A 27,338-nucleotide genomic window follows, 5' to 3' on the forward strand; every position below is an offset into this window, starting at 1 on the left:
GATATCTTTCACATATAAGAAGAATTAAGTTCATCTCTAGCACACAGAAGGCACGATATGGGCCAATGAACTGTATTTCTGAAGTGTGTGAATGACAGTTGAGAATATTTTTGCCTATTTACATGGGGAAAAAATTCAGATCAAGTGTATGGCCTAGACTGACAGGAGCCAGGAAATTCAGCACAGAAACTGAAACTCTCTCTCTGACTGAGCTGTGCTTAGTTAGATCTTGAAACAGATAACTAAGATGCTGAAGACATTTTATAATTGCAGTAACTCTTAGCTCCCTTCTTACCCACCATGCCATAGGCACTTCAGTTGTCCAAGAGCTTAAATAAGAACCAGAAATTGAAGTCAAGAGTATGCATACATTAGGCATATGCAAAGTAGAAAAAACCTCACCCTCCAGTATCACTTTAGACCTGTGGGCTGGGAGAAGGGGTGACAGAGAGAGAAAAAGACACAGAGAAAGTGAGGGAAACCACTGAAGTGTAGAAACAGATTTTGTAGCCTGGTTAGAAACACCTACATATATAAGTAGTCCAATTCGAAGTGATTGCTTTCAAATTACTTTTATGCAGCTTCTAAGAAAATACTGTAGCAGACTATCATGTACCAATGCCAAAGACGAGGCAGTGTAGTCATTGCACAGGGAGCAGCAAACCTATCATTTGTTACAGAGCCAATTCATGCCTTTAAATTCACACTTAGACACAGTTGTGCCCATAACACCAATACTAAAGCTGATGAATTATGCTAGTGTGTTCCCTCATCACAACAGTTTATGGCCAAAAAGGTGGCAGTAGCTTCTACAGTTATCACTTTTAAGAGCATAAACTTATATATTCCTTAACTACACACACCCCTTCTGCAAATGCAAAGAAAAAAAAAAAGCCAGAAAAAACAAATCATGTCTCTTCCCCAGTCACTTGGAAGAGTTGGGTTTACTTCCATCCTGCAGAAAGGACTTGTTGCTCAAAGGCTTAGTTCTTCCTTGGTCAACCTAAAGAACATTTCCAAAGCTTAAATAAACACCATGTACAGAATACATTTAATCAACATACATACCAGCATCCCAAAGCTGTAAAGCAAGAAGGGTAAGTTTAAGTTCTGCTAACAATGATAAGATGTGGCAGACACAAGAGAAGATGACAAGCTCATTTCCTCCACCCACAGTCAATAATAAAAATGGAACAATGACCACTGTGGTAAACAAGGCATTTCTCCCATTTTTGCTTGCCAAACTTCTTTGCAGAAGGAGAATGCAAGCTTATGTGTGGACTGCTGTATTAGATGTGCATAACCCTGGAAGTATCACTTTATTTTAAATAGGTTGGGCAGGCTAGGAGTTTGACAGAAAGGAAGTACTTGAATGACTCTGCACTGACCACAGCGTTATCAGCTGCATGATTCACTTATGTAGCAACTACTTGCAGTAGCTCAAGTTTCCACAGCAAAGCCAGACTATCTGTGACAAGGCAAGACCCACACTTACTAACAGATCAGCCAGTCTTGGCAAGGGACAGAACAGACACAAGCAGTGTCTGGAAGGAGGAATTTCCTTTGCCATTGGATCTGGCAAAAAAAAAGAAAAGACACGAGATGTACACCCCCAAGTCAGTCAGTGGAACCAACCTGGAAGAAATCAAGGGGAGAACACAGCACCAACAGCACTTTGGGGCAGGAGAGACTGCATCACTTCCAAGAACTTAATGTATTATCATGGAGCCAGAAAAGTAATGCAAAGCAAGTAGTCTACCCCAAAAAATTACACAGAAGTACAAGCATCCAACTAAGTTTTCCTGTACAAAGTAGAAGAAGGGCCCAACTACAGTATTCAGACAATGACCGTAAGTGTAACAGCCAGTTTTCTGAGTCTACTTTCAGAAACATCTGTCGACTTTCTTCCTCCCTGTTGCGTGATTCTGCACAAATACACAGCTCTCGGTTCAAGGCCAGAGATGACCTTGCACTCAAGATACCTCTGAATAGAAGGAAAGAAAGATTAAGGACTCAGAACTGTAGTCTTCAAATTTCTAAGCTTCCAGTTACAGTGGGAATGAGACAAAGCTGTTTCCAAAATGGCTTTGTCAACAGAAAAGCACTAAAACTTAATAAAAAATAGAAAAAAATCCTTGACTATTTATCAGCATTGAAAACATTATGGGGCATGTTACCAACCAATAAAAGCTATGAAACAGATCAAAGAATTGGGAAAATGAGTCTGTGGTTTCAAGTTTACTTTTTTCTTATTTGTTCTAGAAGTGTCCTCCCTTCCCAAGATGAGTTAAGTTTTCAATTCTTCCTACCCTTTAATTCATTACTGTCTACCACATGCCCTCAGACTAGGGGCGGAGGAGAGGTGGATAACAAATGCACAAACCTCAAGTCACACATAAATCAAATCCCAAGGCCTCTCCCCCTCATTGTATCCAAAAGTGTCCAGAGGGATAAGAATGAGAGAGATGAAGATATTGCCACCTCTGGATTGCAAGTAGCACCAATTAACACATTTTCACAATAGAGGGATTTTCTTACCAAGGCTTTCTCGAATTACTCTTTCTGAACAATACCATTGAAATGTTAAGTTGAAGTGAAGAGAACATGCAAAACGACCCAAACTAGTGTTTCCAACAAGAAAGGAAAAAGAATTCTCATTATAATGATGCCTTTTCTTTCTTTTTTTCTTCTTTTTTAATCAGGCCTAGAGCATTAGCCTTATTTTTTCATTCCATGATCATCATGGATTTGTCCCTACTGCTATTTCATCTTTAGAGATTCATAAGCAATCATGGCAAGATATAGTTTATTCTTTTTATATTGCTTTTAGGTCCAAATTAGTTGACAGGCACTCCTCTGGACAAGAGCCTCTTTCTGTACTTGTTACACTATGAGGTGATGAGGCTGCTGACAAGCAGGCTTCTATCTGGAAAGCACATGATTGTGTCATCACATGTTCTAGTTACCACATTAAAATGACCCATAATAGGTCTCCTGGAAAGACCAAGTAAAGAAAGCCCAGTTTCAGAGATCAAAATAAGATGAATCTGCAGGAATTGTGTGCTCAACTATCCAGGAAAAAGACTTTTCAGAAGAGGTGCAAAGCCAGGTGCCAAAGTGTGGAGAAATAGAAAACCTCAAGCCAAAGAATCATCCCAGTTAAACACAGATACTTGTTTGTGGATAAGTTAGCATACCATGCTCCCTAAAATGCTGGTTTTAGCCCTTCACATTTACTGCAACAGTAGGCAGCAGATCCAACCAACCCAGTCTGCTGAACTGAACTTTCCCAGTATCCATTAGGTTTTGGTACTGAATAAAGAAAGGCAAATATATGACAAATTTGCTTACAGAGTTTCACTTTTTTAATACATATTGTAACTGACTATTTCTTCCCCGTCTGCCCAAATACCTTAGGGCTTCAGTTTGCATCAATAATTGCTTGAAACAATTCCTTTCCTTTAATTATTGCGGGAGGCAACCATAAAAAGAAACTGTACAGAGCTTACATGGCCTTAAGAGACACAAACATTGTACAAAGAACATTATCCAAAGAAAGTTGAAGTCTTAGTTAAAAATCTTAATCCAGTTAGCATTAGTGATTTCACACAATAATGTTAAATATCATTCATATTCAGGAATAACTTCTTCCATCATACCTGTCTACCAAGTTATTAGGCTTTAAAAATAATAATAATAATAATAATAATAGTAAAAGGTCACAGGAGTATTATGCACAGATTTACTCCTTGCCACTGCACAGTCTAGAAGTTCTGACATTTAAGATTATTTGAGAGTAAAGCTGTCTGTATTTTGTCTGTATTTGCAACTTGAAATGAGAAAGCACATCCTGCCTGTTTAAATTATTCTCAGACAGGTTGCCCAAAAAGATGATTTTAAAGATGCCCAAATGTGTATCAGCCTAAGGCCATATTGTACTTGCTTTCAGTTTCAAAGACCTCCTTTCATCTCTGAAGAATGGAATGTTGTTTACTGCTCAGGATGTTTTGCCATGTTATCATGAATGTATTACAAATGCTCTGCTTCTTGAACTAGAGAGTGTTTGTCGAAACCATTCTTTATTCTACATGAGAAATCTTAAGTCTTTTATAAATCCTGCTCGGATATATTGGGACACTTAAAACATTTAAATCTAAACATCATTCTCAAGGATTGCTATCCTGCATAATTTCACAAAATAGAAAAAGAAGGTCTGCAGAGAAATGCTTTCTGGTAGCATGAAGCCTAAGTACTAGGCACTGGAATGCGAGCTTGCATGCAAGAAACAAAAATCGTTTCACTGTCAGAATCAGTTTCACCTACTGCCCTTACAATTCAGTCTAACATGGCAACCTACGCTTAAAATACAGCAGGGAAATTTGTGACAATGAAATGCTATCAAGGTTTATGGCCAGTTTTAGGAGTGTCGTGTCCACGTTCTTTTAAAGTAGCAATCTAAATAACGGATCACCAGCTTTCAACAGCAACACTGTTATCTATCTCGATTTGGCATAATCTCATGAAGCTTTTAATAAAGCAGACATACCACAGATGATGAGAAATAACAGCAAAGTACTGAACAGGCAGACTTGTAAATATTCAGAAACAAATCTGGCAATAATTACAGAAAACCACTACGAAGAACAGGAATAGTTACTCGATAGAAGCTTGGGGGAAGATGAGAAGAGGATGGGGAAAACTGTTCTTGTGCTAGACTGATTTTTTCAAGTTCTTCCAGTGGTATTATAAAAAAAAAATAACCATACATTTAGCTTCATGTGAAAGTGTATTAGAAAACTTCAAAGAAGAGAAGAAAAGCTGCTCAAAAGCTGTGAACGCTGCTTTCTGCAGCTTGTTTAGAGACAGATTACTTCCCTTCACTTGTGGTTAACAGGGAGTATTCAAAGACCTAATTCTGTATCCATGTCAGGGAAAAAATAAATTAAAGATTCACTGAAACAAGTCTATCTCACCTGCTCAGCGAGGCCTCTTGTCACAGTCCGGATGAAGAAAATAACTACAGGACAGATGCCACCGCTGTCTCAGTTACACTGCAAATAACTGAGGACAAGGTCCTCCCAGACTCTGCTGTGCAAAAATGACAGAGTATTTTCAATCCTACCGTCTATTTAAGCTTCCCAGACAACAAGAATGAAAAACACTTAAGGTTCATGAGAAAGGACAACTTTACCACCACTGCCTCTACACAGGAGTTACTTTGCAGGCTTCTGCTCACTGTGATTATATCAGGCCAACCGGCCTTTCACTTGAGCAATATCCAGGCTTCATGACAAAGAGGGGCCAAACCGGCAGCAACACTAATTTCTCCCATCTCCAGCAAAGATGATGACCTCTAACAGAAGTAGGCTGTTTCCTCAGAATGGATTTCTGCAGCCACAAAAGCTTCCCAGATACCAGAAGCAGCTACTCTCCAGCACGTGAAGAGATCTGCTCACAAAAGATTTGTTAAAAGCACTTTCAATATTCAACATGAGCCAGAGATGATGATCTGGCTCACTGCAGGAAGTGAATGGTCTAGCTTTACTGATTTATTTACTGCTTTTTGGGAGAACCTAGCCAAGGTGAACTCAGATATTTGAGAAGAGTCCCTATGCATTGTGCATGGATAAATGTCCACAGTCAAATGTCAAATCAAGGTCCATTTCAAAAGCCATCCAAACCACCCACTGTGAGTTCAGCTGAGGGGCCATGACAACTACGCTCTGTGGAAGGCCACCACAGCTTGGTTACCTTCCACTGCAGATGGGAATTTCTCCAAGTCATCCTTTCATTCCCTTTAGGCACAGTCTTTCCTTTAACACACAATTACACACATCAAATTTACCAGAAACAATCCTCTAGAGCACCTAACACACAAACCAGGCTTCTTACAGAATGCAACAAACCATTTTGTGTGAGAGAATTCTCACTTCTTCCTACAAGACGAGGTAAATGTAATTCAGTATGAAGACATTAACACCATCCGAGTCACTGCAAGCCACAGCTGTACCTCGAGCCCAGATCCAACGTTTGATGAATCCAATGGTCTTTTCTTCCTTGGTCCAATGGCTGCCAAAGCTGTGAGGTTGGCTTCTCTTTGTTGCATCTGTGCTAATTCCAACTGTTGCCTCTAGTTTAAAAAGAAAACACCAACATTAATTATGATACATATTATCCTAAACGACTTGTTCTCTTTATAGCAGACAGCTCTGTAGTTCCTACTGAAACAATGCGTTTCACAGCATCTTTCCCTGTCTTCTAGACATTTTCACAAATTCCAGTACTCGGTCATGCTTGGAGCCCTGTGGACAGCTCTGTGTAAGTAACATCTTTTATAGAGACCACAATGCAGCCTTAACAGAAGCCTTGCAGCTGGTTCCTTACTTCATAAGCTTTGTTGTTTCTGATTAACAGAAAATCTTGATCTGATTTACGAAGCTGGATTAGTATCAAAAATTGAAGTTACGAGGTTCTGTGACCTGGGCATGTTCTTAATTCAAATTCTCAATTCCTTACCGCACAAGATACCAAATTTCCTCGTACTGTTTCACCTGAACCCAGCACTCAATATTGCCATTGTGAAATATTGTACTACCCAACTTAACAGGATGCTCCCAGTTGACTGCTAGTCCTTCTTTTCCCAGTACATATTTGGATGTTCAGGAAACATCTGCAGCAAGGTAGAGATACACTGCATGTTTATTTCCACACACCTCTAAAACTGCTGAACACTAAGAAATCATTAGAAACAACCTTCACCTGGGTTAGGTAAACTTGGGATGGGATAGAAACCCACAGTAAAGAGGTAAAAATAAAATAAAATAAAATAAAATGAATTTGTTTTATTCCTGTATTTTGAGATACATTCTATTCAGTGATTATAGATGCCAGCTGCTCTGGAGCTCAACCCAGTCACACCTGCTGACAGACTCACTATCTTGGATCAGCCACTTCGCTAATACAACCACACTGCTTCCAGATCCACCAGCTGTCCAGCTTGGAGCATGGGTGGAGAAGGAAGGTTTTCCAAACATAAACCTCTGGTTTGATGTCCACCCTTGGACGATTTGACCTGCAACTAGTATAGCTCCTTAGCTATACTATATATACACTACATATATATACATGTATTATATATACCATATAATATGCTTTCCCTATTCCCAGGACCTAGAAGATTGTTCAGATGGGGATTCTCTGCATGATGTGTGTGCATGTCTTAAAAAAATTAAAGTACAACCATACCATGGGTAGGAAAGCATCCAAATCTCCTCCCCTCCCCCATCATGAACCCAATGAATTACTTGGACTTCCTTACCCAGTAATACAGATATCTTGCTTACCAAGCTTGCAACACTCCATGATTTTGCTTGCTTTTCAGCTCTCAGAGATCCCACTTGGAGAGGAGAAGAGCAGCTGATAACAACTGAGCTTGCAGCACCCACATGGTGTAAGTCCCCCACTTGCTACCACTTACATAAAGATGAATCCACAACAAAGAAATACTTTGGGGTTCAGGGGGAGTGTTTTGGGGAAGAGAGCTTTTGGCTGGGTGGTTTCTGGGTAGGTGTTGCTACAAGCCTTATTTTACTTTATATAAATAGACTTTAGTGATGGTGGCAGCTTCACATCAAGTACTGCAGCGACTAGGCTATTTATAAAAACAGCATTTCAGGGCAAGATTCCTAAAAGGACAATGTTCCCTGGAAGACTCAAACTATTCACATGCTTAAGGTTTTTCAGCAGAATTCAGGGAAAGCAAGATTTTAACAAATATGTGGAGAACAGAGCTTTTGGGGGGGTTTGTTGGGTTTTGTTTTTCTTTTTTTTTTAAGGCTGAGACAAATGTTTCAGTTTGAAAAACAATACTATTTGCAAGTCAGCTTTGATCACCCTATGTAGGCTTTTGTTGTAGAAACACAGTAGTACTTCTTCGATGCCAGACACCATCATTCACTTACCACACACACTGTGCTTGCTTTTGTGTGCAGTGTAAACACTTAAAACCTTATTTATCAAAATTCACTCAATTCACTCAGCTTGGTTTTTTCCAAGTGTACAGTATTGCTTTCAAGAATACTTTACAGACTATAAACTTTCAAACTATTAGTATTTTGCAATTGTCTGAGGTTAACTCCAGCCAGCCTACTTGCATAAAATGTTCAAGATACACTTTCCTCTAATCTCAGTCTTGAAAATTTATCTTTATATTCAGGAACACACTGCAGCCAGTCAGAGACGAGGGAGAGTGAAACTTAATCAAAAAAATAACTTGAAACTTCACAAACTATGAAAGATTGAGGCTTAGAAACTACTTAAGCTGGAGCAATAAAATGCTCAGAATAAGCATTAAATCTCAGCAATAAAATGCTGAGATTTTTTGGCAGAGGCAGGTGCTGACTTCCAGCCTCAGCTGCCCAGGCCTCCAACACCTGGAGCCACCCCTCCCTACAGGCAGCCATGGAGCATCCCTGCAGAAGTGAAGTACTCCTTCCTGCCAGCAGTGTAGCTCAGCCATCACGATGGTCACATGTACACCAGAGTCTTCCTGCCATGAGAAGGGGCATTGCAACGTGCCATGCACACAGCACTGCTCTGGGGAAAGATTAAATTCCTAAAGGCTCCAGTGAAAAAGAAAACCAGAAGGGGAAAGATGATTTTCTTTAATTTCAGAACCATTACACTTAAAGTAAAAGGACTTTTAAAACTATTAAACTTAAGACAAAGCAAAACAAAACAGAAGCCTTTATTAGTCTAGCCTTGTGCTTCCATCCCTGGGAATCACTAGAAACACATCCCCCTCCTCTCTCAAAAATAACGCCCTACAAAACACACAGCAACCAGCTTCACTGCAGTTAAGACTTGCCAAAAAGATGTGGCTGCCGAACACCTCTGGCTTGAAGCGGCACTGAAATAAGCCCCTCTCTCCTTTTTACAGCTGCTGTTGATGGGCAGCCATGGTCAAGTGGGAGGACAAGAGGCACAGCTATGAATTACACACCAAGAGGGCTTGGGGTTGGCATCAGCATGGGCTGGAGGGGACTGGGCGGGTTGAGGCTCTCCTGGTGGAGCACCAGGGTGCTGCTCTGGTTGAGGACTGGGCAGTGCCTTGGCACCATCACCATTTACCCCAAGGAATTCAAGCGGACCAAGCGTGCTGCTGGCACAGACACCCTGCAGGAGGGAGCACTGCTGCTGGAGGGCAGTGCTGGCAGAGAGCCTACCAATAACAAAGGAGAGGATGACTCTTGGGGCACTGTATGAAAAAGATGTGCTTTCCAGAAGCAGAATTGATGCATCTTTGACCAAGCAGTTCCCAAGACAATGCCGGAATCACACGTCATTACCAACATCTGCTCTTTCCAATACATTTTCCACCTCCTAGCTAGTCAAAGGATTTTTCAAATCATTCAGAATCTCACCAGGGGTTTGGAGCAAAAGAAAAAAAAAATCATAGTCTTGTTGCATTCTACACATCTCGGGGATTTTTCTGAGAACATAATTAAGACAAATGAATTTAAACATTCAATTTCTGTAATGGACTCAACAGATCCCCATTAAGCGATATGGGCAGGCATCCAAATTACCCTGCTGAAGCCAGCAAAATCATCTTTTCATCAAGTTTTGTTCCATTAAAAATTGCAGATTAAATGTCTAAACATTGTGTGAGCAGTTAAAAGCACAGGATAAAGAGAAGACAGGCAGATAATGTCAAGGGATACCCGAGGATACTGGCTAGCTAACTACTGCCAGATTTTCCTAAACGAGATTAGGGCAGAGCAAGAGGTGACTATGTGCAGTCAAATCTTTCTTTAACAGTTAGTTTTGTAGCATGTAAGTTAGGGAAGAAAGATCACTGCAGCAAGGGACAGTAAAAGTAGTATATACACTTTATTAAAATATAACACAGAGAAGCTGCATAGTTTCCCTTCCAGAGGTCAGTTTTATTAACATGGATGTCTGAGTACAATAGGATACAAAGAGAAACTGTTCCACCCAGGTGAAATCATACCATCAAACTTATCGTGACAACAGATGAATCTTTTTCCTTGACGACAGAAGTGTGTGATGGCAATTCCAGAGGAGCAGGGGGAAGCTGCACCATACATCAGACCCCCAAACTAGCAGGCTGCCCCTCAACCTGACTTACTTCATCTGCTGAAAGATGCTGCTGTTCCATCACAACACAAGAACCCAACAGATGCTCCATTCAAAATTTGTTCCCCAAGAAGGGCATTAAGAGGGGATGGCTTCCAGGCAAGTGGCAAATGAATGTTCATGCTTCTTTTCCCCCCCATCCAATTTTCACATATGCTAAGAATTGCAGTACAAGGAGTTCTAAAATCCTGTGTATAAAGATCAAATTGCTACGAAAACGTCTCAGAACTTGTAAAATAGTCTTTGTTGCTGCTGGCCTTTTTAATAATAAAAATAGGGTTTAAAGTCTGGTCTTGCAGCAAGCAAGAATCTCTAGGGTGACACAATAACCATTTTAGTTAATCTGACCTGCAGCAGAAATCAGGAAATAGGGTATGTTTTAAAGTCCTTCCTTATAGTGAAATGGCATTTGCAGCATGGCTGTAATCACACAAAATGAAAGGTTTCAAAATTGACCTCTCTGTTCTTCACTCAATCCTCTGAGAAAAATATTTCTTTTCCTGCTCACAGAAATTCTCTCACGTCTCATACCCCACATTTCAGAAAATACGCAAAATCTATTTTTACTGTTACACCAACGACATTTTTGAGGCACTTTAATATTAAAAAATAAATTTCAAGTTGTATAAGAAGACAAGAAATGCTTCAGCTATGAGATGCTGAAACTTTTACTTAAAGCAATACTGCAGATTGGTTTTAAACTCTTTTGGTTACACAGTACATGATAATGTGGTTGCCTGCCTTATCAGAGCCTCAATAATGCAAGTTATGCAAATCTCGAGGTTTTCCCTAAGGAAGAAGAGTCCCTTAAACACAACTGATGGCAAATATACACTGCTATAAATAAAGTCAACTAATTCACAGCAGCTAATCCATGATGTGTACAGCAAAGGGTGGCTGTATTATCAAAGCTGAGGGAAAAAGAGTATTACCCAGTTGAATACCAGTTCACTTTGGAAAAGCTGTAAATGAAAGCCTTTGTGTCTGGTCACAAAGTACCCAGCACAGGATTCAGGTATTTGGTATAAACTTTCATAGAAGACAAAGTACATGCAACATTTACTTAAAGACATTTACTCCTCAAAAAAATGTTTTACCAGGGAAGGTTTTTCTACAGGTAGAGATGAGATCACCTGCCTTAGCCAGGGCTCACAGAGCAGTAATGGGACGGAGGTTAAAGCAAAGCCGGAGAGGTGGCCCTTGTCCAACAGATGACATGCCAGCATCGTGCTGGCACGAGAAATTCTTACCACTGTCTGTTCTGCAGGCACTTCAATATACTAAAGTATACTTCAATATACTAAATATAAAATATACTTCAATATACTAAAGTACTATGAAACAAATCTGAGGAGTAGGGAAAAGAAATCTCTCTTCATTTGAATGCTAGGAACTTATGCTCAGGGAAAAAAAAAGCCAAGAAATTGTCTTGGCAATGCAATAACAAATAAATACAGCCCCATGGATGTAAATGAGCTCAGAAGAAATGCTGGCAAGACAGATGTGGCTAAACACCACAATCCTGGACTTGGTTATAATTAATACAAGGGAAAGACTTAAAAGTATATGTACTCTATATATATACTGAGTTCAATATTAAGTAAGAAGTGAGGATGTCTCCACATATGACATTACAGGCAGATAGAGTATAGGACAGATTAAATAAATATTTAAACTAACAGAAGAACTGGCAGAAAAGGAAACCAGGGAAGGCTGAAGACAACTTAATGTATGCCTAAGGGTTATGTGTGCTATCCAGCAATAAGTACATCAGGAGTAATAAAAGCACTAAAGTAGATGAACAAGAATTTGTATAAGACTTGCGGGGGGAAAAAAAAAAAGAAAGGAATATAGGCATACAAAAGAGGCAGAAGCTCCCAATTCTATCAGCTTCCACAATAAAGAAACTAAACAATAAATTAACAAATAGTAAAATTCAAAGTAAGTCAAAGAAACTGTGACCAAATTTCAATGTCTACCTTTTTCTAGCTCGCATCTGTGAAAAAAAAAACCTCAAAACCTATCTGAGGCTTTTATTTCCCTTTACTGTGTATTTTTAAAGAACTAAGTACTGAGGTACCTTTTTAGTGGGGCCACGTATCCCACTGAAATGACTTTTCTCTTTTTTCTTTCCATTCTTGTTTTCTGACCAGCTTTTTCAAGCGAGGTTTCACTGGGTTTCATTGTGTCCTCTGTTTAGTACTTTGAAAGTTGTCTACTGCTCTCAGTCACTTCTCCCTTCATTGTCTTTGGAAGAAAGAACTGCAATTTTTTTCACACTCCCTTTAAGCATTTTAAGGAACTTGAGAAGAAAATGAAAATTAAACCTTAAAAATCTGCTTTCAATCCCAAGCCTCTCACACTGGTTGTCATGAAGCTCAATGAGCATTACTGCCTCCAGCCTTTACCTTTCCTATACAAAATTTTCTGCCCTACAGGTTGAATGCAGCTGAATAGCAGACTTCTCATATGGGGGACATTCTCTGAGGAAAACTGACACTTGGAGGCTGCATATTTAAACATTTACCATAGTCTCCTCTTGCCTATAATGCAATTTCTCTTCTTGCAATTGCTTCCTTTCAAACTGTTTTAATTAGCCATACAATTAGTTTCCACTGACTTTTCCCTCTGTTGTAATTTAGATTTAACAGCAGAAAGGCAGAATAGCATGCACTGGTTGGAAAGGCAGTCCTGACTTATAATGGAGCTGTGTGTAATACTGTAGATTTCTTTCAGGTTAATATTCACCAGACCTGCTTCAGTGGCAGAACAGGCCCTACAGGGGCTGTGTCCCCCAAGACCAGGTGCTTTGTCTGTCCAAAAGGGTGCAATAAAATGCTTTGGAGAACAACAGAACATTTTTCCAGGATAGCCACAAAGTAATCTACCCATAGGAAGAGGGGAAAAAAATCCTTCAGTTGATACTTGACATTTCCTAATGTATAATTAACTCCACACAAGGAAAAAATCCAGGGCACCGTGACTTCCTGACTCCTTATTTTGCCCACTCTTGCTAAGCATTTACTATGTGTTGGAGTGTGTATTGCCTTTTACCATTTTTCTTTTTTGTTTAACATTATTGATACATTTCTGTGTTTTCTAGGACACTTGGAGCATGCATTCCCCTGTGCAGTCCCATCATCTTGCCTTACTTGGAGGCCCAGGGCAGTTCTTGGGTGTCTGGCATCAAGCTCTCCATGTGCTTTCAGACACTGCCTAGGCTAATTTTGCTGCAAGGACAAGAAACAGACTACAGCACCACACTCCAAGGCAACCTATTCCACAATAATATTTTGTTATCCTTATCCACAATAACCTTAATAATTTTGTTATCCTTATCCACAATAAGGTTTTGTTTCGGATGCTATCACTTGGGAGAAGACTGTTCAATGACCATCAGCAGGCAGGTTTCTCTATCTCATCATGCAGTCCACCCAACACTTCTTGGCAGAGAACTCTCCAGATCTTCACTATCATTTTCTTTTTGTACTTTCAGCCCTAAAATTTCCTCCGTTAGCAAGTTTCTAATCTAGGGCCGTACTCACAACTGGTTCTATGTCCATTCTCTGTCTCTCAGACAAACTGAGAAAAGGCTATTTGTAAATGCAGGAACAGAGTTAATGGAGTTTTGTGGGGGGGGATGTTTTTCACTAAAGGTAGTTGTTATCATCTTTCAGCCAGATGGTTTTAGGATATTCAATGCAGTGTCTCGGCTGCTCTTTTCTTACGTTCCTTCAGAACACCAACATGAGTATCACAAAGAGGCATTTGCTTCGCTTTTTAGCTCACCCAATAATATAACGCTTTGTGGAATTTCCATTCCTGACTTTCTTCAAGACTTGTAACACACCAAATCTCTGATTAATCTGCAAGGCTACATTGCAGCTAACAAAATTTATGTCTCTTTGATAATCATGGGGGGTTTTTTTGTTTCTCAAAACATGCAGAAGCAGGTAAGAAACACTACAGAACAATAAAGATAATATAAATCAGGCAATTAAGCAGAAGCTCTTAGGATGTCACTGAAGGCTCATAAAAAAAGGCAACTGATCACAATGAGGTCTTGTTTTGATTGCAGCATCCTGTGCTTGCTTTTTTGAGAGATTCTGATTAACTTCTGCCCTGCCACAAGAGTGGTCTTAAATAATTTGAGCTACTGGGTCCAGAAGACTACATAGAGAAGCAGCATTAAGAGGAACAAGAAAACAAATAGCTTGAAAATGTGAGTTGCAGGCGGTAGGGCAAGCAGTGAAGAATCAGGTTACAGTGACTTGTTACCTGAGATATGAGAGGAAATACGGGAGTTAGGAGGTTATATGAAACAGGGAAAGATGGTAACTGTTGAAAAGATACTACAGAACAACTAAAATTTCAGTCATTACTATGTAAAACCCAGAACGCACTGGAATCGTGCTGGCTCTTTGTTTGATCTTTTCAATAGGGTTGTTTTATCTCTACAAAAACCATAGGGTTTGCTATTTTCCTCACAGTCAGTTGATACTAAAGGTATTGAATTTTCTCAGCATCTCATCTACCGCCGTCTTGCATCTGTGTCAAAAAAATGCACGAGTGCGTCAAGCAGGCTGGAACAAGGGAGTGGGAAGATGTGTGCAGTCACAAGTGAACAGAGCTGCTGAGAGCAAGGAATGGGGCAGGCAGATCTGCTGTCCATCAGGTGCTTGTGCCACACACTCCTTCCCCTAACTCAAGATGCAGCTGCTCCCCTTTATCCACTCACAAGTGACACAAAGTAAGAGCAGGGATAAAGGTGGCTACTATGGAAATAAGCAAAGATGTTCTCCGTAAAATACCTGCTCACCTGCTCAACCCCAAGCAGCAATCCTGCCCAGATACATTCTGAAAGGTTTGCCCAGGCTCAGCCTTAAGCTTCCTGAAGCCATACTACAAAAGCACACTCACTTTTGAAGAGGATGGACAGAAGTACAAAGAAATTAGGAAAAATTCCTTCACCAAAAGGGTTGTCAAGGATTTAAACAGGCTGCCCTAGGAAGTAGCTGAGTCACCATCCTTGGTGATATTTAAAAAACGTTTAGATGTGGCACTTAGGGACAAGGTTTAGTGATGGTCCAAGACTTGGCAGTGCTGGGTTAACAGCTGGACTTGATGATCTTAGAGGCCTTTTCCAACCTAAATGATTCTAAGGATCAGAGCCTATATTTAGAATTATAGTACACACTGCTTAATACTGACACTTTTACAGGTCTTCTGGGATGCACTGTTCATATGGCTGGCTTGCACATTTGACAGTATCCTACACCTACTCAGTTTAGGAAAGCTCATTTCAGAAAAGGGGATGAAGGCACAGATACAGCAACAAGAATCACACTGACTGAACGTTTGCTTTGTAACTGGAAGCATTGTAGCAAGCAGAACAGGAAATAGCAGAAACCACCTAAAAAGAGGTATGGTTTAATAGCGCAAACATCAGGGACAATGAGAGGACTCTATCCTCTCAGTTTGAAGAGGCAGATAAGGCAGAATGAAAAACAGGGGTAATTTGCCCAGACTGCAGGAACACCACTGCACAAAGAGCTGGTCCATGAGGAGAGCAAGGACAAAATTCTTGAGTGCACAAAGCAGCAGCTTGGGGCAAGCCTTGCAGCTGTCTCAGAAGGAATGTGCACTTTCCATGGGCATTAAAATCTGCTGAAACAGGTGAAGGAGGGAAGTAAATACAGACTTAATTCATGGCAAGCTACATAGGCTAAGAATATAGGAAAGTAAACGACTTAGCATAGGGGAAGTTTGAGGCAATAGGTCATGCAAAAAGGGATGAAAAGGTCACAGCAATTATGTACAGCCTTTTGGATGAAAGAATCCACTGCAGAGTCTCTGGATGTACTTCCAGCAATGTTAAAATGTTGCTTCCAGCTACTGGATGACAGCACATCCTGGATTTATAAGTATTCATTATCAGGATGTACACCCTGCGTTTTAGGAAACTTTGCTTTAGAACATGCTACAGTGCCATTACCCCACACCCTCTCCCTTCTCCCAGGGCATCACCATCAACATAGAAAAGACAGCTTTGAGGAAGGCAGGTCCATATTCATTCTTAAAGAACTATAAGCAGACAATCAGACCAGGATTTCTGGCAGATACTCGACTGGAGTGACCTGGAAAGGATCTGATTCCAGCTGACAGAGGTATCAAAGTTTCAAAGTTTGGTTCCTTAGGAGCAGACTAGAACCACAACATGATAAGACAGATAAACAAGCCATTTCAAGCCTTCATCCCAGTGTACACCATGCTTCTGGGTTACCAGTTCTAGTCTTGGGATATTTGTTGATTTTTATTTTGCTCTTATTCCAGTCCTATTCATGCTTGCATTTTTTCAGTGCAAATGTGTGCAGACCATTTTTTCTCCAAACTGTCAATAAAGCGCTACATTTTTCCAGCTGCACTTGCTCTCATTTCCACTCAATCTTGAGATGGTCTCAGATGAAAAAGCACCACTGGCACAGAAGGTGGGTGTCCTCATTCTCCATGAGAAGCTTGGAGAAGCTTCTGGCTGCCTTATTCTCTAGCAAACAAAGCAGCAGGACAGAGGGCAAGTGAATACCAACACAAATATCTGCGTGGCCCCAAGAGGCACATCTGCCTCCTCTTCTTTTGGTGGAGCAGTTGGAGACTGTCCCTCTGGGAGCAGCACAGCATGGAGAAACGTGCAGGACAAAGAGTGATGCAGGTTGTGTTAGTGTGGCACAAGGTGAGATGCACTGAAGGAGGGGAACTCAAGACATATCAGAACACCAAGCACTACACTTAGATGCCTTCTCTGCTCTGTTGGCTCCTTTTTTGGTACACCACTATGCCAGTTTTTATAAGACATCTCATGAACAATATCAGTGAATCTAACCCAACCATCTTTGTGTTCTAAATACGCAAACCACAGAATATTTTTCATGATCTTACCATTATTGTTCAGAAAACAAGAGAAAAGAAGCTGCATAAATGAATTACTCTGCAGTCTTTATTAAAAGAAAGTACATTTAGAAACAATCAGATGATGCAGAGGTAAAGTCACCTACAAAACAAGACAGATTAGCATCACCCACTGATTGTTGATCCTGGTGGCACTACAGGCAAACTGGGAAGGGCTTTAGGGCAACTTTGTACTCACAGATTGTAGGAATGAAGAAAGAGTTGTAAGCAGAAACAAAGAATTAAAAGATAAATAGAAAAGCAAGTTTCTTCTCTCTCATTTTACAAATTTCCTCTACTATGGTAGAGATCCAGAGCATTGATTCGAATGCTATTTTACTGGATTTCCATTTGTTTTGCCTGGGCCTCTACATTAATCCAAACAAAAAGGGCCTTTAAAGCATTCATAAATAACCTGCTGCTGCTGCTGCTGGCACCTAGGAGCCAAGTGCAGCAATGTTAAGCAACAACAAATTTCATAGTTCAAGAGGCACAGTTAAGGAAAAAGGTTGCTCAGAAAATCACTCTCATTTAGCACAAAGATCCTTAAAAATTGCATGAAATCAGTCAAGTAACTATAGAAACCAATTTCTTCAGCTCTGTATCACACGTCTCACACCTCAATTGTCTTTATTATAGTCTGCTGTCAGATCCTTAATCAGAAATGTGAACAGGCTTGATGATTTATTCAGCAGGGAAAAGAATCTGTAGGTCAAGTGAAAAATTTCACACACACATACACACGCACACACATCTTCAACCTTAGGTACTTTCATTTCATTCTGTTCCCAGTAGCTCTGGGGGCAACTCCAGTGAGATCCAATATTAAGGCTCAATTAAAATAAGCTCCAATTAGTGGAGCTTTTTTCTCTCAGGCTAGAAAAGTCAGGAAATGGATATTGGGAAATGTAAAAAGTCAGCTACTGAGAGGAGGCTGCAGACATAAATGAACTTATTTGTTGATTTCTACAGTTGCTATGCAGAGGCCTCTGGGAGTAAAAGCTTAACCAGTCTAAGCTATAAACTAAAACCCCTGCAGCTAAACATGAACTGTGTGAAACAAGGGCTCCATTCCAGAACAGAAAACTGCTGGGCCCAGAAAATTAAAAGCCAGAGGCATTTTCCATTTAAAACTAAATCCCAGTACCGCCTCCCAGCCAAAGAATTATAAGCAGTATCAGATTTACAAAACGAACAATTACCCTGGAAAAATGTAGCCTATTGTACAGTCCCAGATGCTAAATCTCAAAGTTTCTTTTTTTTTTTTTTTTCTAATCCCACATTATATTCCTACCAAGTGTACTGCTGCAGTTTACAAAGGACTGTTTCTAGACAGGATTGAAACTGCAAAAATAAAATGTTAAAAAAAGAGAGCTCATAATTCATTGACCTCATTTGAAGCACTGCCCTTGCCTGTGGCAGTTCCTGTCCTTCCCCAAGGCCTCTGCAAATGGTATGCAGCAGCAAAATAAACCCTGACCTAATTGCCAGGACAGGGCTGCCAACCTTCTCTCAACACACAAAGGCAAGCATGGTAACTGGGAAGTCCTACCTCTTTCGCTTTCTGCTTTAACCACAGTTGCTCTGGATCTTCTTTATTGAAACGGCTCTACCAAAGGAAGAGGAAAAAGATTGAATAGAAATTACTGGCATCCAAACACCATCCTAGCTGTTAAATATTTAATAAATGACAGTTTTCTCTGGTGATTGAAAGATTTAGCTCCAGGGGTGAATGCCTCAATCCAGACTGGCTTCCATCCCCCTCCACGCACATACGTGCACACCCCTCCTCATCTGGGCCGGCTGCCTCTGCTCTAGCCTGAGGCAAGATTAAGCTGAAAATGATGCTAACACTGTCAGTCAGGTCCAGTCTAGGCATGATGTTGTTCATGTCAGCAGCAGGCACTTAAAAAGGACAGGAAGTATAGGAAAGAAAGGGAGTTGTATTCATGCAAGCACAACACAGTTCTTTCAACTCTAGGTTAGGCTTCCACCCAAGTGGCTCCAGAATTTGGCTTGAAACAAAAACAAAAGAAAAGAATAAACAGAAGATGGTCAAGTCTCAGCTGATGAAGCAACATCTACTGTCATTTTTTTCTCTTCTTCTTGAGGTGAGGGAAGAGAGAAGAAACTTATTCTGTACTAGCAACAGCTCCATCAGGGGTTCATGGATGCTGTGGTACCAGCTCCAAGGCTAGCCTTCTGAACTTGACTACAGGAAACAGATTCACCTGCAAGGGTGGTGGATTTCACCAGGCTTCTGTTTCAGAGGCAAAAAGAGATCCAGGAAGGACATCTGTAGCTTTTTACTTCGGGAGTTCACCCCACCACACATTTCAAAGAACTCTTGTGGACTTGTTTTAAAATGTAAATAGGTTAAATCCTTTTCTGTATAGCCTCAATTGTCCTTAACATTACAGATTTTCAGTGACAAGGTTAATGGTTACTATACTGAAAGCAGAAGTAGGAGAAACCTGAAGATGTTCACCAATCTAGGGGACATGACTACTTCCTTGGAAAGCCAGAGTCTTACCTTGGCTGCTCGAAGAAACATTTCACGTTCCTCTTCATCTTTTCTCTGCTTTTCTAGGTGATCAAGCTTCTCAAGAAATCTCAGTTGTGCTCTGGTGTCACTACATACAATGTATGTATCACTCCCCTGGGAAAAAAAAGTTTGTTACAGACAACCAGGCTTTTATATCTACCACTAGAGCTAATAAACCTAATGGGAACAATCTGAAAAGAACAACACTATTTTTCTAAGCTGAAAAGTGTAGGCTGTTTTAGAAAGACTTCAGGTGGTAGGTAGTCATTTAGTCATCTCTCCACCGAAGCGTGTTTTCATGTGTCTGTGACTAGTAAGAGGTTATTGAACAAATGACATTAACAACATCCAGTCTATACTGACTACAATAACAGAAGTCTTCCCTAACCTTAGACTAAAGACTGAAATTTTGTTTTAAACCAGCAACCTCATATCCAGTAAACATGGTGGAGGAAAAAAAAAAAAAAAGAATTGTAAAGCAGCAGGGCATAATATCTTTTCTCCTTTGAAGAGAAAAAGAAAAGTAGAATTTGACATTTTAAGTTTTAGTGTTTTGTGTTCTAGTTTAGGCCATTTAATGCATCAGTTGAAACAAGCATCACCTGGTATTTCCAAAAAGAAGTTTTATGTATTGGAGGCGTGGTTTAGAACCAGTTATAATGAATCTTAGGGGTGAACAAGGTGAAATATATTATACACAGTTTATTATAGCTTTAAGAACACGTATCTTTGCCTCAGTGAATGCTTTCAAGTCACAGAAAAGTTGAAAGGTAACCTGGGGAAGTCAACTGGTCCAGCCACCTGTACAAAGCTGGGCCAGGGAATACTAATGATCAATTCCAACAATCTCTGGACACACAGGCATTGAAACAAGACTGAGGTCCTTTTGGTCTAAAGAACAACAATCAGTAGTTTATTTTACGTTCTATTTTTGCCCCCACTGGAAAGCCTGAGTTGACATTTACTTTAGCTCAGAAAGGCAGAAAAAGGAAAGATCCAAAAGGTGGTCAACTGGCAATGAAAAGCTTGGTTTTACTACTCTGCTCTTCCAAAGACAGGCTTCTTGAGCCATGTATTGGCCAGAGGGCATTTAGGCAACACAAGACAAGGAGCCCATTCTAGATGGGGCATGTCTGTGCCACCTGTTTGTACCATATTTTAGTGCACGTCCTACAGTTGTCTTCTTTCTCTGCTACTTTGTGGACTCTTTTTTTTTTCCTGAGAAATCTATCCTGGGGCTTTTATCAGCCAAACACACTATGTACTTTCAGCAACTCTTCGTTCTACCCTACCCCAATCTCACACTGCAATGAAACAGCTCTGACACACAACTATTCTGAAGAAAGCACAGGATATTTTACAGCTGTATTTTAGGCAAGGTTCTATGTTAAATGTATGGACTATCAGTGACTTCAGTTGCTCAACTCTTAGTTTTCAAGGATACTATACTCAGACTCTTCTTCGCACACCGAGTTGTGCACTATGAAAAGATGGAAGGAAAGTACAAGTTTTATTGTGGGGCACTGTTGTCTCTGAATTTTCACAACTGAGTCAGAGCATGAAATCAATCTCTTTTCTGGTATTATGCTTGGTCCTTTTCAATCAGCCACCTCATCGTCATGTATTACCAACTGTGGCCCAAAACACACCATATGCTGCAACCAGAGATTTTCCCAAGCAGCGTCTGTGGCTCTGCAAAAAAGTCCAACAAACCTTTTCCCCCCCTCTTCTATCACTGCTCAAGCTTTTTTAAACCGCTCCCTACAAAGCATATGCTATTCTTGAGTCATTCTCAGTACATCAGTACAACCTGTGCTGTAAAGTATTTGAACCTTGGTAGTGTGCCCCAGCCAAACCATTTTTAGTTGTTTTTACCAGAGCCCTCAGAGTGGGACCAGGCTGGAATTACCCTCACTGGCTTCACCTGGCCTTTCCACCTTCAGCTGCAGCACATCAGCCCCAAGAGGGTTTTTAAGCTCCAGTCTGAAGGCTCGAGGGGAGAGGTGGGACAGATTTATATCAGCTTCTTGTCCTTTGCTGTCTTGTTGTTTGGATTTCCTGCACTAACTTGGCTGCTGATCACTGGATGGGTTTTGTTGCTGTCATCATCTCCATGCTGCTTGCCTGGATCAGGAGCCTCACCTGTTAGAGCCCTCAGGAATTCATCAAGGACTGAAAGGTAAACTGTGCTGAACTGGGAAAAAAGAAGCTAAAAAACTAAATACCAAGACAGCAAGGAATAGATAAAAAAGGACTGTGCTGTACTAGATTAAAACCAATCATGTTATCAGAAAAGTGCATGCAGAGCTCATGGACAGAAGAGAGAAACCAATCAAGCAATGTGAGATCTCATGCACAGCAGTTGGAAAATGTACATGTACTGTATTATGAATAAGTTGTAAAATGTACAAGTAGAGTAACATGCATAAGTAGTATAAGATAAGCAAGTGAAATGTATAAGTACTGTGTTATGTAGAAGTTGTAAAAGGTGTAAGATGTGTAAGTAGTGTGATATGTGGAAGTTGTAAGTTATAAAATGTATAAGTAAGTGAACTGTGTAAGTACATACAAGGAGATAGAATGTATAAGTGAAGTGTACAAGCAGGGTATTATGTCAAAGCTGTGAGATGTGTGAGTGCAGTGTATTTTAAACAATAAGATGCTTCTGCGTAATCATATTGATTCATTGATCAGAAGGCATGAGTTCCCGCAAACTTGTTTTGAAGCACCAGCTCATAATAATTCACCACCATGCCACAATCCTTTTAACAGGACAAAGAAGAAAGCTGTAGTACCAGAAGATTATTTTTTCCAAAGTTTAGAACTGTTTCACTTTGGAATACCCAGATATTCACACATTTTAAGACAAATCCATGACTCTATACCACCCAGCAATGTAAGTCTCTCAACCAGAAGCTCCCCAGTGCACTACCATGACCTTATATGGGACAAGAAATAGGTGCATCCATAACAGTATTTCAGCTCATCACCTGTTTTAAGACAGCTTATTTCAGGAGTTTTAAAAGAGGAACCCCTGCAGTTATATTTTGTCCTACTCCATAAACTTCTCTGTGGTCATTCAGCAGGGAATTGCTGAGACAGGAAACATTACATTGTACCCCTGCTCACGACTCGTAGCCGGTGCTGCCATGATGAAGCATTATCACCCACATCCTATGGCCCTACAGATAATGCAGTTTAGTGTTGTGGCATTTCAGTGCTACTGCATGAGGGGGAAATGTTTTCATGGACTATTGTTTTTGCCCAGCACCATACCATGCCTCTTGGAGCCATAAGCTCAGGGGCTCCAGCCACAGGAGCATGGCAGCTGTTTCATGCTGGGATGAACCCACATAAAAACCCTTTCCCTTTACGGTCTTACAAAGGCTCTAACACGAGCACTGCAACAAGAGCTGCATCACAGAGAGCAGCTCACAACCATCTGAAAGGCTATTCCTACTTCCCATAAAGAGACCACCATCACAGTTTTATCCCTATTAAGTTAGTGACTTCCAATTATATTGTTTTTTCTTAAATTTAGCAAAAAAAGTACAAAAGTTGACAAGCCTACATGATGGCATGGCATGAAGCTTTTACCCTGCCAATTCACTCTCTCTGAAGGGCGGTCTGTCAGATGAAAGCTTCCAGGCATGAGCTGAGCAAATTGGGAAAAAGAGTTTCCTGAGTATGATCCCATTAATTACTGGCCTTTCTACACCAACTCCTACCCTAACAAGAGCTACCTTGGTTTTACCACACCTATCCTTGTTACTGTCTTTTTGTAATGAAGATAGGTCAATACAAAGTCTTATGGAGCAACCACCCCACCCTCCTGGAAAGGCTCTGGGAATTTATCTGACATACAAGCAGCCCACATGGCGCGAGGGTACCCATCACTAGCCATGAGAGAAAAGGGAACAGGAGGTAAGCACTGGGGGAGATGGAATACAGGGCTGTATAAATACCTACATTAATACATAATGGGACTCCAACACCCTGCAGTGTTCTCTTCTTGAACTTAAGATTTCTCAAAGCCTGTCAGCATCTCTCACAATAACATTACTCACAAAGGTAATCCTGTAGGACACTCCTCTGCCGCGTAATACCATCTTCCTAACAAAAGAGGGGATCTGTGCCTCTAAGATTACTGTGCCAGTTACTTTTGCTTTTTTTTGTTTGTTTTGCTTTTGAGAAAAGAGGAAAAGAAAGCCAGCTTATTGCAATCTTATAATCTTATCATTGCTTCCGGCAATTCAATCAGACAAAAACCTATCTGTTTTTCTATTGCTTTAGTTCCATGAGAAAGAAACCAGTCCTATCCAGCCTACTGCCCAAAAACATTTCCTTCTGTTCTCGATGTCTGCAAGACACTAAGTCCTACTGGTTACTCAGGACTTCAGCTTCCTCTTCACTTTTGCTCACAAGCTCAATTGTACCTCCAACTTTGGAGAAACAACATACAGCATGTGCAGTTTTCTAAAGTCTTTTCATAAAAAACTGTACTTTTCCTATATTCATTTTCTGTTCTATCACATCCTCTTCTGGCAAGGAACAGAATACTCCAACTGCTCCAGACAACACTGTAAATACTTAGAAGCTTCCAAATAGCTCTCTACTGTTGCTGCTCCAGTACTGAAAAGCCTATAAAAAGTGTTCAGTACAAAAATAACTCCTATTCCATAGGTTGCTCTTGTTAAATTTCATTAAGTGTCAAGTTCTTGTAAAAAAACTCAGACCTGAACAAACAGGAACCTAAGAGTTTACAAATACATTTGCCTCTGACTTCTTTTATTTTTTCTAAAACAGCTTCAGAATGAAAGAATTAAGGATTAGTATCTTGTTATGGAAAGACAAAAGAAAAACAGAAAGAGATGGTTTGGCCCGTAAATTATCACTTCCCATAGCTCACTGGGACACAATATACTTTATATTGAATTAAGCTAATACAAGATGGAGAAGAGGGAATATGAGGTATCATGGGGGCAAAAAAAATATCTTAAGATGACAAGGGCCTCTGCCTTCACAAGAAGCACTTTCTAAAAGTAAAATAATCAATTTGGTTTCCCAAGGCTTTTTACTGAGCCAATACTGCAGTTCCACCAACGGTAAATGCGTAAGGAAAACACAAGCCCCTAAATCAACCCACCATCAAAAGCATTCAAAGTTAGCTTTACATTTACATGTAAGAGACTGTGTAACAGCCACCACTGCTATGGAAGAGTAGAAACACATGCGTTTAGGCTTATGCTGGGCTCTACGAGCACCTGTGCAACAAGTCACATGGAACAGTTATTAGCTGGCCTAGAAACAGCTAAAACCAGCCTTCGGTAGATAGTGAGAACGCCAATGCTGCCTGTGATGTGCCCACACTTGGAAGAGGTTTACCTTCAAGGCTGCAAAGCAGGAAAACTTTGGTGCAAAACTTGCTAATGATTTCCTTTACCTTGTGGGTTGATACTCTGTGCCGAGCAATTACAGTTAGTTTTTCTAGGAGCCCTCGTAATCTCTCCTGTGTAGCGTGGGAGATCAAGTTCACAACATCAGAGTTAAGTTCCATTATGTCATGCCTTTTACCTGTGGAAGCAGAGAAAATCCATTACGTGTTTTAGTAGTAGCTGATAATTGAAATAATTAGCACAGCAGGTATTCTGTTCCCCCTGGAAGTCATACCCATTATGAATAAAGGTTTGGAGATTATGATTTTCCTGGTAAAGTCACAACTTCAAAGATCTTAGACATTACATTAATAAAACTTAGCCTGGAGCTTCAGAAAATATAGACATTGTTTCACTTAGCCTCCAGAACCACTCTCCTTGCAAGGTCATTTATAGGACAAAGTTAATAAGAACACAAATCAAGCTTCATGTTCAGGGAGGGGGAGAAGCGGTAGCTGTAGAAATTAGTGCCATATTCTGTTAATTCCAGTAATTAAAAAAATACAGAATTACATTTTGCCCTGCTTGACACCGTGCTTGTTAACAACTCATGACATTTATTTGACGAGCAGGAATGGGTTTTGCAGCGCACTCGAGGCACACGAGCCCCTCCGAACTGCCTCGACTGACCGACACAGGGCAGACAGACCCGACCAAGCCGCGGCAGCTGCGCGGACAGCGCAGCTTCCAGTCCAGCCGGGGTCATCCTGCCATCACCTTCAACCTTTTCTCTCGGGCTGCTGCTGATTCTCCGCGTTTCAGCAGCTGCGACCGAGGCTGGTGACAGCTCCAGGCGAGGCTGTGCTGGCCCTGCACCCAGAGCTGGGCACCACCTCTGTAACCTTCCCACGGCTGCAGGCTGCTGACGGAGAAGCCTTCCCGTGGTTGACACCATCGATCACTCCACGCAGCTCCGTCCAGACACCTGGGCGGCAGCGACTTTTCCCTGGTAGGCACGGCAGGCAGCAGTTCCACATGCCTCATACGTTGTACCTGTCAGAAGCACTTCTCCTTGCCCTGCGCTGCATTTACAGCGGCTGTAATACTTTATGATGCAATATACAGCATGCCTTCAAAACCCATTTCACTATTTACTGCCAAGTGAAGTGTTAAGAATGGATAAACAGCACACTGTAAAAAAACTAATCACCAATTTCATTTGCCTTCGCTACAGTAACTGAAAATGAATGACAATCTCACAAGACAGGGAGAACCTAGAATGTTTTCCCAGATACAATCAAAACAATCCCCCATTTGATCAGTAAGCATTGGCCTGTAACTTAACGGAGTGCAAAGCTCATTTTGCTCAAGCACCTTTCAATACTTCCTCAGCAGCTTCTCACTAGACTATCAGATTACTGAAACACCAACTTAAACACAAAATAAAAATAAAATCCCTCCAAACCTCAAGACCTCCCCCCCCCCCCTTCTTAATCCAAAAAATGGCTCGGTTCAAAAGCAGACATGTTCACTTTCTGAATTGCTCTACTCCCTGGCAGTATTCCTTTCCTTGCAAACAAGCACTTTTCATTTATGACATGAATTATTGCTATTATCATTATTATTATTAATTTGGAACAACTACCATTCTAGCTATGAAGCAGCCAGGCTTTTATTTTCTGTCTTTCAACAAATTGTATTTACACCCACAACCAACAAATTATTCTAGAAATACTCTCCCTGTTTTTGCAGAGCTCTTTACTTTTCCTTATATCCACTTCCCAAAAGTGACTGATTAATCCTCTCATGAATTTTGAGAAAATCTTCTAGGCACCAGTTCTGACGTGTATTTTCCCTTCATGACTAGAAACACAGCTCTTACTATGCCCTCTACAGCTCGAGATGACACATCTGGCTAATGGTGCAGGAGCACCAAGGTTGCAGGTAGCACTTGCAAGTTACATGCTTGTCACAGGCTACCTGCTTACTCTGGACTAAGAGCCACTTGTGTGTGAACACGTGGTTAAGCCACTGTGACAAGATTGTGACTGCACATTCAGGCTTTCCTGGATGGTCAGCTGTAAAACTCAGTGTTCCGGTACAGCAAGTACCGGGCAGAGGGCACGAGCAAGGAGCTGAGCAACACGCATCGAGTTTGCCGTCGAAGGCGGTGGGACCAGCCAGCGTGCTGCTACACAAATGCATGCTCCCTGCTCTGACATAATACCACATTGCTAAGCAACAGTTATTACTTTGCTCAGAAGGTAACAGCTGAAATGATGCCTACACTACAAACTTCTTGTAACACAGGCATT

At 40.8% G+C, this 27,338-nt stretch overlaps 1 protein-coding gene across 4 annotated transcripts in view; it reads right to left on the reverse strand.

The window, feature by feature from the left end:
- TAF4B (TATA-box binding protein associated factor 4b) overlaps positions 1 to 27,338 on the reverse strand; it is a 93,093-nt gene that overhangs the window by 6,432 nt on the left and 59,323 nt on the right. For all 4 annotated transcript variants that reach the window (XM_042029452.1, XM_042029460.1, XM_042029442.1 and 1 more), the window contains 4 exons: positions 25,092 to 25,222; positions 19,637 to 19,762; positions 18,656 to 18,712; positions 6,011 to 6,130 (listed from right to left, as the gene is read on the reverse strand). In XM_042029452.1, the coding sequence (XP_041885386.1) occupies positions 6,011 to 6,130; positions 18,656 to 18,712; positions 19,637 to 19,762; positions 25,092 to 25,222 (434 nt within the window). The remainder of the gene's footprint in view (positions 1 to 6,010; positions 6,131 to 18,655; positions 18,713 to 19,636; positions 19,763 to 25,091; positions 25,223 to 27,338) is intronic.

This window comes from Corvus kubaryi, unplaced genomic scaffold, assembly GCF_017639235.1.
Source record: "Corvus kubaryi isolate FWS band 111438036 unplaced genomic scaffold, C.kubaryi_AGA036_p1.0 132, whole genome shotgun sequence".
Taxonomy (NCBI): domain Eukaryota; kingdom Metazoa; phylum Chordata; class Aves; order Passeriformes; family Corvidae; genus Corvus; species Corvus kubaryi.